The 14,749-nt window shown below is 39.1% G+C and overlaps 1 protein-coding gene across 5 annotated transcripts in view; it reads left to right on the forward strand.

The window, feature by feature from the left end:
- The window catches only part of TMEM245 (transmembrane protein 245), a 100,696-nt gene that overhangs the window by 72,762 nt on the left and 13,185 nt on the right, over positions 1–14,749 (forward strand). For all 5 annotated transcript variants that reach the window (XM_027034781.2, XM_027034780.2, XM_053204838.1 and 2 more), the window contains 3 exons: positions 5,205–5,305; positions 7,178–7,352; positions 9,830–10,024. In XM_027034781.2, coding sequence (XP_026890582.1) covers positions 5,205–5,305; positions 7,178–7,352; positions 9,830–10,024 — 471 coding nt within the window. The remainder of the gene's footprint in view (positions 1–5,204; positions 5,306–7,177; positions 7,353–9,829; positions 10,025–14,749) is intronic.

Consider the following 14,749-nt stretch of genomic DNA (forward strand, 5'->3'; position numbering starts at 1 on the left):
CATTCTAATACGGTGATTAGGACCCCAGTTTGCCTTGGGATGGGTATACTGAACCTTAGTCCCCTTTTGGAAGTGGTCAGCTAGGATAGCCACTATCGAATAATGGCCCTGGCCAGAGCCAGATGCAGGTGTTATGCAGCTGCCCAGGCTTCTCTTGGTGGTCTCTTGGCCTTGAGGACAATTAAGTACATGTTTGGCCTGCAGGTGAGTATCTTCGTAATATAGAATAGGAATCTGGATACCAAAAATACATCTTCATCCAACATCTTGATCTTCAGTGAGTTGGGTGACTGGATTTGGAGTTAGTGTACCAGAGTGATCTAGTACACCGATCCAACAATTCCCAGAAGAGTTTTCTCGCCTTTTAACTGTGACTGGCTCAGTACCATTCCTCCCACCCTCACCCTCATTTTGAACTTCCTTCTTCTTTTTCTTTTTTAGAGAAAAGATTTTAACAGATTTACCTGATTTTTGACCAAGAGTCAGTCTCTCTCTCTCTCTCTTTTTAAAGTTTATTTGAGAGAGAGAGTGTGCACAAATGGGGAAGGGAGCAGAGGGAGAAAGAAAGAATGAATCCCAAGCAGGCTCCTTGTAGAGCCTGACATGGTGCTCAAACCCACAAACTGTGAGATCATGGCCTGAGCCAAAACCAAGAGTCGAATGTTTGACTGACTGAGCCACCCAGGTGCCCCAAGTGTCTCTTTTCCGGATGAATCAGAGGCACCAGCAAGGAGTCAATGGAACGACATAGACAAAGCATGTAACGCAGTGCTTGGCTCATACTGGATTGTGTTAGTTTCTGATTGTAGCTCTAACATTACCATAAGCTTAGTGGCTTAAACCACATAGATTTTTTTTTTTATCTGACAGTTCTAGAGGTCAGAAGGCCTAAAATTAGACTGTCAGCAGGCCTGCGTTCTTTCTGGAAGCTTTATGGGAGAATCGGTTTCCTTGCCCTTTCCAGCCTCTGGAGGCGGCCTGCACTCCTTGGCTTGTGGTCCTTCATGTTCAAAGCTGGCAATGTAGTGTCTTCAAATGTCTCCTTCTCTCTGACTTCTGCTTTTGTCCTCATGTCTCCTTCTGTAACTCTGACTCTCCTACATCCCTCTTTTTATAATTTTTTTTTTTTTACTGGGATAAAATGCATACACATGAAATTCACCATTTTAACCATTTTAAAGTGTACAGTTCAGTGGTTTTAATATATTCATAATTTGTGCATCCATCACCTCTGTCTTATATCAGCCACCTCCCTCTTATCAGAACTTCTGTAATTACATTGTGCCAATCCAGTAATCCAGGATAATCGCCTTGATCTCACAATGCTTACTTAGCTCAGTCACATCTGCAAAGTCCCATTTGCCAAATAAGGTAACATATTCATAGGGCCTGGGCATGGATATAGACATTTTTGTGGGGCTGTTACTCAGTTTACCACATGGGGTACTTAGCAAACATTAGTGTCTCTTGACCTTACCTTCTTATTTAAGGAACACTCAGCTCTTGCACTACAACTTTCTAGAGTCTTCATCAGAATACTCTGAGCATCAATGAAACATACTGATCTCAAGAAATAGTAAATACCATAGCACCAAAAATAGTTACTGTTTATTGGGCACCTAGTGTACCACTGGGTCACTTAGTAGGGGCTTCAGATGCATTGTCATTTAGCTTTTCACGAGCTGAATTGCTCTTTCTGCCAGTATCCATCCCCATAATACTATAAATATTAAATTTAGCCTCACATCTTGGGGAGATGTGGTGTAATATAGCAGGCAGTGACTTCTGGCTGATTGTCCATGGACTCTACACTTTCTTTGAATTGAGAGATGAAAGGAATTGCTGGTGTTTCTTATAAAATTAAAACATACCGTATGACCCAGCATCTCCATTCCTAGGTATTTACTGAAACGCAATGAAGGTGTATGTCCATGCAAAGACTTCTGCTCAAGTGTTCATAGCAACATTATTCACAGTAGCTCCAAACTGGAAAAACCCAAATGTCCATCAGCTGGTGATTACATAATCTAATTGTGCTATATCCAAATAATGGACTACTCAGCAGTTAAAGAGGAACAAAGTGCTGATAACCATGTGGGTGAATCTCAAAATACTGAATGAGTTTAAAGAAACCCAACACAAAAGCTACATAATGAAAGTGTGAATGTCCTTGACACTCCTGAACTATACACTTAAAAATGGTTAAATGGCAAATTGCTTGGTATGTATATTTTACCACAATTTTTTAAAAAACTGCATAATGTGGGGTGCCTGGGTGGCTCAATCCATTAAGCGTCCAACTTCGACTCAGGTTATGATCTCCCCGGTTCGTGGGTTCGAGCCCCTGCGTCTGGCTCTGTGCTGACAGCTCAGAGCCTGGAGCCTGCTCCGGATTCTGTGTCTCCCTCTCTCTACCCCTCCCCTGCTCATGCTCTGTCTCTTTCTGTCTGTCAAAAATAAATAAATGTTTAAAAAAACAGGGGCGCCTGGGTGGCGCAGTCGGTTAAGCATCCGACTTCAGCCAGGTCACGATCTCGTGGTCCGTGAGTTCGAGCCTCGCGTCAGGCTCTGGGCTGATGGCTCAGAGCCTGGAGCCTGTTTCCGATTCTGTGTCTCCCTCTCTCTCTGCCCCTCCCCCATTCATGCTCTGTCTCTCTCTGTCCCAAAAAAATAAATAAATGTTGAAAAAAAAATTAAAAAAATAAAAAAATAAAAAAATAAAAAAACTGCATAATGTATGATTATGTTCATATGAAATTCTAGAAAAGGCAAAACCATTGTGGCAGAAAGCATATCTAGTTGATGTCAGGGATCAGGATTCAGGGAGGGATAGACTGTCAAAGGGGATGAGGGAACGTTTTGGGGTGACAGAAGTGTTCTATATCTTGATCGTGATGATGGTTACACAACTGTACACATTTGCCAAAATTTGTTGAATTTTATTGTTTGTAAATTATAGTTCAGTAAAGCTGATTAAAAAAGAAAAAAATGCTAGGAATTTGATGGAGCTAAAAAAAATTCTGTCTACTAGTAAATTGTTAGGGGATTTTTCTTTGCTGTTTTATAAAAACCTTGTGTACCAGATCATAAGTAATAAGATAGAGGGGAATGCCTTGCCTTTTCATCCTTCATTGGGTTACATGAAAATGTTTAGTAACTGTAAACAGCATGGGATGCATTTAGGATCCACAAAATTACTTGCGAGTTGCCTTAGTGAGAATGTTACAGCAGTCAGTATTCCCAGAGGTAAAGAAGAAGGGAGATTGTGTGCTGTTTCCTAGAAGTGGTCCCTTTTGGATTGAGTTTTGCCTACGTGCCACCCAGAGGGGGAGATTCAGTTGCAATATTTTGTTGCACCTTTGATGTCAACTTCATTTTGGCTTAAGAGTTTTTGAATAACATGAGGTTGGTGAAAAAATTTTTGAATAACATTAAGGTTGGTGAAAACATTTATCTTCTGTCATTGACCTCCCCAGTTCTGTTCCAATTCTGTACTTTTTTTCCTTAGACGTTATTCTTATTAATCTCCCTGGGGTATTTGACCTTAATATCATTCCCTCTTTCTCAAAAGCTTCTTTCTCGTTTGGTCTCTTGGAATACTACACTCTAATGATTTTTCTCCCTACTGCAGAAGTGATTTCATGATCTTTTTGGCTGGTGTATTTTTGTCCTTAGGTCCCCTGTGGGAATGCAGCCCATTGCCCCATTTTTCTCCAGGTTTGCCCCTGGGGATATCTTCTCCTTTCCTATGATTCATCTCTTCTGGCACATCTCAAAGTTTTTGTCCCAAGTTCTCCATTGACTTTGTCTTTTATTTCCAGCTACCTCAAGGGTATTTTCATCATCCTTATTTCATACCATTGCCCAAACCAAATGTATTCCCTTATCTCCCGTGTCTTCGCTCATTCTGGGCTTTTCCATGTCTTTGAGACACTGCCATTCTCTCCCCCTCAGGTTTAAAACCTGAAGCTCTGCTAGTTTCTCTTTTTCCTCCATCTCCTATTCAGTTCAGATCTTTTCTGTTTCCTCTGGGCTCTCTCCCTTCCTCTCGGTCTTTTTGATACGACTTTAATCTGCATCTTTTTGTCAGAGGCACATGGCAACCCCATATTCTTGAGTGAAAGCTGCTGGTCAGGATGACGAAGAAGGTTTCACAATTTGGGGAGCCACCGTGTCACCAAATCCATGTGTCAGAACCCTGTTACAATGACTGAATCACTAGGTTGGCTTTGCTCTTACAGCACATCTCTTGGAATGCTTTGGAAAAGCTTATCGTTTCCTTTTGTGTGTACAGTGTCCCCTTTCCTGCCACGTTCCCTGATTTTTTTTAATTATAGACAGCTTTTCCTTCTCTCATGAGTATATGACCCTGCTTCCCCTATACCCCCCAGAGTCCTGGTTTTGTAATTTTATGATACCTTTGGCATCATAAACTTATGGTTTGCTGCCTTTGTGTTCTTTCTGAGCAGTTCCTTATTACTCTTCACACAACACTACCTTAATCTTCCAGCTGGAAACCAAAGCTGAAGCACCTGCTATTGCAGATTTTCATGTACTTTGTTCCTACTAATCACCAACTATGTGGATCTGTTTTTACTCCTTTTGTGTTTTCCTCTCTCATTTTACTTGGGAGGTAATAAGATTTTCTTTTTCTTCCATAAATTCTCTCCCAATAACCTGCATTCTTTGATAGCATTTGTAGAAGTTACTCTGTAGGCTTGGTTGCAGAGTTGAAGGAATGTGGGAAAACTTTGTTAATAAGAGGAGACCCATGAAATGCAGGTTAAATTCTCTTGCACTTGTCTTCAAAGGGGAGGGTTGGCCACAGATTTCTTAAGAGTTTATGTCCTCAGAAATAAGAGAGTCATACTTACTTTTTATTTTCCATTTATTTTGGTGGTGGAAGATGTGCTTCAGAGGTGAAAAGTTGATTAATTATTTCAGCGAGCAGGGTATTTTAAGGTGTTTCATTTCAGTTATTTTTTTCATCAGAGAAATTTACTAAACTTGTTCTGGGGTTTTAAAATAAAGGCTTTATGTTTCTTTGAAATAAAAATGCAAAGGGCGTTCTCAGGCCATTGGAAAAATTGAAGTTGTTATCAGATTTGGAATGAAGTAGCCAGAGGCCTGGAACAACTTCCGTTTTTGCATCGCAATGTGATACTGTGTTTATTTACTTTCCCTTTTATCTTTGGGTATTCTAGAGGGGTGTTTGATGCTTCCCTCAAAATGGCTGGCTTCTACGGATTGTACACTTGGCTGACTCATACTATATTTGGCATCAATATTGTCTTCATACCATCAGGTAATGATAGTATCCTAACTTCCCCTGTCCTCTATTTAAGGAAAATGAAGCCATTTTACGTACGTTGGGAAATGTCATCTTCCTCAAATTTAAAATACTAAATTTTGAGATGTAATCTAGTCTAGATTAGGAGCAGAAGTATGATTTGTAATGTTTATTTATGCTGTATCTCCAGTAGCTAGAATGATACCCAGCACTTAGAAAGCACTGCATAAGGGGCACCTGGGTGACTCAGTTGATTAAGCCTCCGACTTCAGCTCAGGTCATGATCTCACAGTCCGTCTTGAGTTCAAGCCCTGCATCAGGCTCTGTGCTGATAGCTGGGAGCCTGGAGCCTGCTTCAGATTCTGTGTCTCCCTCTCTGTCTGCCCCTCCCCTGCTTATGCTCTTTGTTCCAAAAATAAATAAAACATTAAAAAACAGAAAGAAAGCACTGCAGAAGTACTTGATAAATGAGTGAATGTCCTAGCACTTAGCACAGCACACAGTACTCAGTAAATACTTGGTACTCAGTAATAATTGGCACTCAGTAAATGTTTGAATTGAACTGATAGGGAGCAATGAGTTGGTCGAATAGCTCTGTTCCATGAAGGATACTGTCCCAGGGGCAAGACAAATGCCTCCGAGGGCACATAAGCTGTCTCCATACCTCTTAGGATCTATTCTGATAAGGCCCTCATTCCATAAGCACCTTGATGGTTCAATAACCATCTTTTACTTTTTCCTCTGCATTATTTCTGCTCCTCTCCTTCCACTTTTCCTTTATTTCTGTGGCTGCTTGTCTACCCTCTACCATTTCCCCCTTTTCTCCACACACTCTTCTTTACATCCCCAAGTTCATTCATGTTCTTCCTACTTCAGTCTTGGCTAAGCCACTCTTTGACATGCAAGCAGCCTGACAACACATGGAGGTCATTGTTTTATAATGATCTTGTGAGGCAGGCAGGGTAGGTAGTGTTCCTGTTGTATAGGTGAGAAACCAAAAGTTTTCCAAGGTCACATACCTGGTTAGTGGTAGGACCAGAACTAGAATCCATATCTGCCTGACTTTTCCTCTGGAGGGGAACCAGATGAGAGAGAGTGGGCATACAGCTCTGGAAGGGGGTGAACTTGAAGTAACCTCCTTCAACTAGCAGGGCTTTTGTTCTTGTTTTTGTTTAGATTACATTTCATTTTTATTAGAAGCAAGGTGAAGATTATACATTCCTCTCTGAGGTTTAGAAACTAATTTTTAATTTGCCTTTGGATCCCGTACAAATTTGGACCAATGCTTTACAGTTACATTATGGGACTGTATATGAACTAACCATTGATTCAGAATAACAACTGCAGGGGGCACCTGGGTGGCTCGGTCAGTTCAACATCTGACTTTTGATTTCAGCTCAGCTTAAGATCTCATGGTCATGAACTTGAGCCCCAACTTCGTGAAATCAAGCCTCACCTGGGGCTCCGTGCTAGGCATGGAGCCTGTGTAAGATTCTGTGTCTCCTGCCCTCTCTGTCCCTTTGCCCCTTCCCTGCTCATGCATGTGCTCTTTCTCTTTCTCTCTCTCTCTCTCTCTCGGAGGAAAAAAAGAGACAACAACAACTGCAGGATACTAGAATTTTGTTGCTTAAGAAGAAACCCAGGATGTAGACACAGACACTTTAGAAAGATTTTCAGCATCAGGTTTTAAGATATAAGGTATCAGACCTCCGTTTAACTAGCAGATTCAGTTACACAGGGCATTATCATGGGCTAAAATTTGAGTTTGTATTTATTTCCCTTGTTTTGGTGTAAACTTTTAAGTAGGAGGAACCAGTTGTGAGGTTCTGATGTTCTGTCACTCTTTTAATGTCATGTTCAGTTGCTTTTCTTTCAATTTCTTATTAGCGTTAGCAGCAATCCTCGGAGCGGTGCCATTTCTGGGGACATACTGGGCGGCAATACCTGCCGTTCTAGACCTGTGGCTCACACAAGGCTTAGGGTGCAAAGCCATCTTACTGTTGGTTTTTCATCTCTTGCCAACATACTTTGTAGACACTGCCATCTACTCTGATATATCAGGGTAAGTATCCATAGAACTTCTCAAGTGGTTGGTGAATCCTATCCAGGGATTTATGTGACCTTTTTTTTAAGGAGAGTTGTTTGTTTTGTTTTGTTTTGTTTTGTTTTTCTTTTGGGGATGGGAAAAGGGACACGTGGTAGGATTTTTCTGTGAAGTAGTCTTTTGTGATCCCACTGATAGAATCAAAATTTAATGTAATATAATTAATACCATTTTCAAGGTATGCTATTTTCTTCTTACATAAGTATTTAAAATGTATGAGACCCTGGGTTAACACAAAATTATGTATAATCTTCTGTTTTAGTGACATTAATCTAGGAAAGAAATATTACTAGATGTACATAAATAGCTGTAAGTACAATAATGAATTAGTGGTTATTTTCAGAACTACTTTGCTCTTGGAGAAAAACATTATTAAATTGTATATCTGAGGATCCATGTGCAACCAAATCTCATCAAGTTAATGTCTGATAAGCAGAGTCTCTTTACTTAAGATATTATAGTATGGTTCTATGATGAATACAGGTTAAATTTAAGACAGAATCCAAACACTGACCATATAATAAATAAATACCTGTTTTTATAGATTTTGGTACCTCTTTTCAAAATTGCACTAAGTAAACCAAGCCAATTCTCATTTAGTCATGTATCCATATTCTCATTGCTTGTTAGAATCTAGGATGTGACCGCATGCTGAACTCTAATCAGCTACCCCAGTTCAGAATATGCGTACTGAAACTATCATAATAAGTAATATAGTAAATTTTCTGCAAGTAAAACTTACTGTTGCAGTAAGTGTTCATGGAAAGAGTGACCTTCAGTTAATTTGAAATTATATAGGGACAAATTGCTAGCTTGTTTTCTCTCTAGTAAGTTAAGGCAGAAACAAATGGTATATAACTGAAGGCCTAGACTTCCCAAGCAAAAGGAAATCAGCAACTGCATATGCCAGCCTTAGTGGCACTTTTATGTCTAAACCTTGAAAGAGAAAATGAAAGACCAAAGGAGGACAGCAGAGTATGGTTAACTAGTACTTAACAGTTGAAATTTAAACAGTAAGAGTAGTTATGTGATTTATGGTTAAATGATTTCATTTCTCTAAACTTTGCTATAAATTTTTTATTGAGGTTTCTAGCTAGAATTTAAAATTTATGTGATTTTATCTTAATAATACCTTATTTAACCAGCATCATCAGGAAATAAAGATTTTGTGTAAATTGCTTTAGTTTTTAAATAAAGGAAGCCTTAATTTGAAAGCTTCCACACTTTTTTCTTTTTTAACTGTTAAGCATTTTTTTTTAAATGTTTTATTTTATTTTTGAGACAGGGAGAGACAGAGCATGAACAGGGGAGGGTCAGAGAGAGGGAGACACAGAATCTGAAACAGGCTCTAGGCTCTGAACTGTCAGCACAGAGCCTGACGTGGGGCTTGAACCCACGGACTGCGAGATCATGACCTGAGCCGAAGTCGGCCGCTCAACTGACTGAGCCACCCAGGCACCCCTAACTGTTAGCATTTTTGAGAGAAAAAGTTTTTGATGTATTATTTAGGGGAAAAGCTTACTTATGTAGCATATGTGGAATATTGCCCTAAAATTTTCCCCCTCAATTTTTTTTGAATGAGGAAGATAGTTTATGAATATACTGTATTGGTTTTCTGAAGACTAGCTCACCTTAAATGTTATTTATTGAATTGTAACATAATTCAGAACAGAACATTATTCCAGAGTGTCAGCTATTTGCCCCTCAGTAAATTGTTCAAGTCATCTGTGTTTGAAAACTAGAAATAGAACATACCTTATTTCCAAGTCCTTCTTATGTCCGTGGTCATTTGTTACTGTTATCAGTATGCCGTGCTGCTGTGATCTGCCTTACTGTATACCACTTATGTAAGTGATACTGTGATAAGCTGGAAGGCAATTAGGACTCTCCTGTGAAATAGAATCTTGGGCTTTGTGACGGATAGTTTCCTCATGAGGCCTTTTAGCATTACCTGTGTTTAATAACTATTTTAGAAGGTTGCCCCAAGTCTAACTTATGCATATCATGGATCCTGTTATATTATCTTGTAAAAAGCATAATTATTTGAATTACACACTGCATTGTGCCCACTTAACTATCCTTGATGGAAGTTAACAAGTGACTTAGCAACGATTCCTCAGTCAACACTCACCTAGGCCAGGCAGCTGTGTGAGGGGTGTAGGATACCTGTTAATAGTCTGACTTAACTCCCTTCATTGTGGGACCTTATAAAAAGGAAAACGTACTTGTTACCTAGGTAAGAAAATGTTTGCTTCTCATTATTATTACAACCGATGTTTAGTTACCTGCACTGATGTACTCTAAATAAAACTGGTCATGCAATCAATGGCCTTATATGTTAGGAATGAACATTGTGTTAGAGATGTGTTTCAGATTGACTCCAAAGTTTATGTGTGTAAAAAACCATGAGCTAACCTGTATGCTCTTTATTCCAGAGGTGGGCATCCTTACTTGACAGGCTTGGCAGTGGCTGGTGGGGCGTACTACTTAGGCCTGGAAGGAGCAATCATTGGGCCCATACTTCTCTGCATACTCGTGGTCGCTTCCAATATCTACAGTGCCATGCTAGTGAGTCCCACGAATTCAGTGCCCACGCCAAACCAGACCCCATGGCCTGCTCAGACTCAGCGGTGAGTTAAAGCAGAATGATCATGAGTCGTGTGTGAAACTGAACTGTCCTGTCTCTATAGTTTTTCACCCCAATAGTCTGTCAGCATATAGGTATTTCAGTGTGTATGCTCTGCTTAAGATTGTAGAAGACACTAAGGAAAGAGAAACCATTTGTTTGCAGACATTTGGGTTTCAGATACCAGGAAAACTTAAAAACAAAATTGGGACAGAATGGTTCATGTCATGAAAGACCAAAAGTAGATTAAAAAATTAACAAACCCACTTGGACATGGTGTACCCGGTTAAAAGAGAGTCAGGAAATAGGACAACCAAATGCAGTGCTGTAATCAATGGTAGGGCTTTGGATTAGTGATGGAGAGAATCTATAAAGAACATTTCTGGAACAATTGGAGAAATCTGAATATGAGCTATATATTAAACAGTATTATTGTATCAGTGTTTAATTTCATAAGGATGATTAATGACACTCTGGTTGTATAGCAGAATATCCTCAAGGGGTGAGATGTCAAGATGTCTGCAACTTATTTTCAAATAGTTCAGCCAACACTAATAGTAACTAGAACAACATGTTAACAATTGGTGAATCTAGATGAAGGATATATGGTTGCTAATTGCACCAGTCTTTTGATTTTTCTTTAGGTTTACACTTTTTCAAATTAAAAAGTCAGAGGGGCCCCCGGATGGCTCAGTCAGTTAAGCATCTGACTCTTGGTTTCAGCTTAGGATCTCATGGTTCGGAAGATTGAACCCCACATTGGGCTGTGTGCTGAAGATGCAAAGCCTACTTGGGAGTCTGTCTCTCTTCCCTTCCCCTGCTCTATCTCAAAATAAATAAATAAACATTCACATTAAAAAGTTGGGGGAGAAGTTTTTGAGTGCACCAGTATGGAGTTATAACTTATTTTGCATGTACAGGCAGACATTGAACTCATAATTGCTGTCTTCTGTCACCAACATACCTTAAGATAGATCATAATGTAATGTAAATTGTAATTTAAAAATTTCCCCTGATTGTGTCATAATTAAAAAAAATTATTTTTAAAGTTTATTTTTATTTGAGAGCACAAGCCGGGGAGGGGCAGAGAGAGGGGGAGAGAGAGAATCTCAAGCAGGCTCCGTACTGTCAGCACAGAGCCCTACACTGAGTCCTCATCTGACAAACTGAGATCACGACCTGAGCCAAGATCAAGAGTTGACAATTAGCCAACTGAGCCACCCAGGCGCAATTAAAAAACAAAACAAAACAAAACAAAAACCTTTTTATTCAGGCATGTCTTACATGAGCTGAGATGCACATCTTAAATATACAACTTGATGGGATGATTTTTTTCATATACGTATACCCATGTAAGCATGGGTATTAAGATATAGAGTATTAAGATATAGAGTATTAAGATACAGAGTATTTACTCCAAAAGCCTTCCCCATACACCCTCTCAGTCAGACCCCTTCTCTGCTTATAATCTGACCACTGTCACCTTAGATTGGCTTTGCCTGTTTTTGAACTTCATGTAAAAGGAGTCATGTCCTAAGTACTTGGGAGTCAGGCATCTTTTGCTCACCATTGTGTCTATGGCATCCACCCACATTGTTGCACGTCAAGGTCATTCTTTATTACTGCCACCTGGTATTCCAGTATACGAATAGACCACAATTTATTCATTGCAGTATTGATGGACATTTGCGTAGCTTCCAGTTTCTATTCTGAACCTGTCTTGTAGTACGTGTGTCCTGATAGACATGTGTACTTCATTTGTGTATATACCAAGAAGAGGAAGGGCGAAATGCACAGCTGGTTTAACGTTAGTGAATACTTGTTAAGCAGTTTTTCTCTGTGTATGTACCAGAAATCACATGTTAACAACCGAAAGGTAAGGTAAACTTTTAGCAGTGCAAAAAAGTAAGAAGTCTCAGAATATAGGATTTTAACTTTTCAGAGACCACACTACATTGTCCTTCTTATTCTCAACTGGAAAATATTTTTTTCTTGCCATTAGGTGTTCTAGTGTCATCGAGGAGTCATTAACAAGTTGATTTTGAAAAAATATTTACTGAAACTATTTATCTTTTTATTTAAAATTCTTTAGAGACATGGTTCTGCTCATTTTGTGTTGTGTTGTATGTTGTGAAGAAGACGTGGTCCTTTAACTCAGAACAGGTAGAATATAGTTGCTGAATTAGACCCAGTTGGTTAGAGGGCCATTTTAGCTAATGCAAGGCACCTACTTGATGGCAGGGAAAAAATCCATTTCCTTAAAAAGAATAAAAGGAGAGGCACTTACGCAGTTGTAACAAAAGCCATTTTGCAGGTGGTGACACTATGATACCCATTTCTGCCTTTGCCTCTTACAGGCAAGTATGTGGATACCTGAGAAACCAGTGGACAGTTGCTTGAAAGCAATAAAGAGCACATGATAACTGGAACCCTACTCCTTGGGTGTCCATACAAAAAACAGAGAGAACATTGGTTGATCAATATTTTGCTGTTATTTTATTTATTTATGTTTTTAAACTTGAGTAATTAAGTATATACAGTGTATACAGTGTAGTCTGGCTTTGGGAGTAGATTCCTGTGATTCATCACTTATATACAACACCTAGCGCTCATCCCAATGAGTGCCCTCCTCAATGCCCATCACGCATTTTCCCCACCCCCCCACCCTTAGTTCTCTGTATGTAAGAGTCTTACAGTTTGCCTCCTCTCTGTTTGTAACTTACTTTTCTTTCCCTTCCCCTATTGTCTTCTGTTAAATTTGTCAAATTCCACATATGAGTTAAAACATAGGATGTATGTCTTTCTCTGACTGACTTATTTCACTTAGCATAATACCCTCCAGTGAATTCCAGTGAATTTTCCAGTGAAAATTCTTTTTCATTGCTGCGTAGTATTCCATTGTGTGTGTGCATCTGTGTGCATGTGCACGCACACACATACATACACACCGCATCTTTAAAAAAAATTTTTTTTACTGTTTATTTTTGAGAGACAAAGTGTCACATCTTTTTAAAACAATTTTTTTTAATTTTTTTATTTTTTTTTTATTTTTGAGAGACAAAGCGTGAGTGGGAGAGGGGCAGAGAGAGAGGGAGACACAGAATCCAAAGTAGGCTCCAGGCTCTGAGCTGTCAGCACAGAACCCGATGTGGTACTCAAACCCATGAACCATGAGATCATGACCTGAGCCGAAGTTGGACGCTCAACTGACTGAGCCACCCAGGTGCCCCCACATCTTCTTTATTCATTCACCAGTTGATGGACATTTGGGTTTTGCTGTTATTTTAGAAAAACTTACAGTGATTCAAAGTTAGTAAAGCAGGAGTTGGTTCTTAAGGTGAAACAAAAGAAACTAATATAAATTCTTCCAGAGACAAATGACCTCTTTCCCCTTCTCCCTTTTGAAGGCAGAATGTTGTCACTTAGGTGAAGTGGGGGTTGAAAAATACAGCGTGAGGCTTTTATAGTCTTCATCTTTTTTTTTTTCCCTTAGAAATTATATATACGTGTAGCTGAAAAGGTCAAAAATTTCTACAAAGCTTGTTGCGAAAAATATCCTTTGCCTTTTCCCTTTCCCTTCTTCTCTGAGAAGAACCACTTTTTGACTTTTTTGATTTGATTTTTTTCTCCATGTATTGAAATAGAATCTTTATTTCTTGATTTTTTTTCATGAATAGGCATTTTCTTTTTACTTCCCAGTTGGAAGGTGAAAAATTAGCTCTTTTACCACCACCCTCCCACTATTGAACCGTGATATTGGTTCAATCAGTATTTGGCCCTTAAATTATTATGACCGTAAATTATATTCCTGTTTGAACCTTCTTGTATATTCTGTATTTCCTTACTTTATACAACCTTTTGCTTTTCTTTGCGTTATAAAGGTCCTGTTTTTTGTTGACTTTGTTTTCTGAGTACTCCTAACTAGCCTTAAGCTATGTGCTGGTTGTTTGCATCTCCTCGCTCAGGATATTAGTTGCAATGAGTATGCTACAAGCTTTATCTTCCTGGTAAAGTCTCTGTTGGAGCCTCCTCATCTGCTCCAGTGGATGCCGGCTGCCCTTTCGCCTACTCTTCAGCTATCAGCTGTCATTCCCTCAGTTCTCCCCTGTGTTGGAATGCTTACTTCCTGTATAATTTCCCATATCATTTTCTTTCCTGATTTATTTCCTTTTTGTTGGAGCACAGCCTCCTATAGATTTTTGGGAAAGAATGCCTAGGAAATGAGTTTTGGTGATGATATAGGACTGGAAAGTTTTCTCTTGAGGCCATACTTAATAGCTTGCCTTGGTTTAGAATTTTATGTTTGAAAATTTTTACCTTTAGACTTTCTGTTTATTTCTTCATTGTGTTCTGGCTTCCATGGTTGTTAAAAGTCTGAAGCCATTCTGATTCCTGGTTCTTTGTAATTTATTTGAAAACCGATAGGATGCTCTTATTTTATTTTACTTTTTTTTGTTGGTCTTCTGATTGGTGCTGGATGAGACCTTTAAAATTGGAAACTTATGTTCTGTAGTCCTAAAGTTTTTCTTGAATTATTTCATCTGTGATTTCCTTCTTGCCCTTTCAGAAACTTATTTTGATGTTGAGTCTTACTCACTGGTCATCTCATTTTCTTATCTCTGCTGTTTTTCCATTTCTGATTCTTTGCTTCCATTTTCTGGGTGATTTCTTCAACTTTATCTTCCAATCCCTCCATAGAGATTTCCATTCTTATCACATTTTTTTTTCA

Source organism: Acinonyx jubatus, chromosome D4 (assembly GCF_027475565.1).
Source record: "Acinonyx jubatus isolate Ajub_Pintada_27869175 chromosome D4, VMU_Ajub_asm_v1.0, whole genome shotgun sequence".
NCBI classification, from domain to species: domain Eukaryota; kingdom Metazoa; phylum Chordata; class Mammalia; order Carnivora; family Felidae; genus Acinonyx; species Acinonyx jubatus.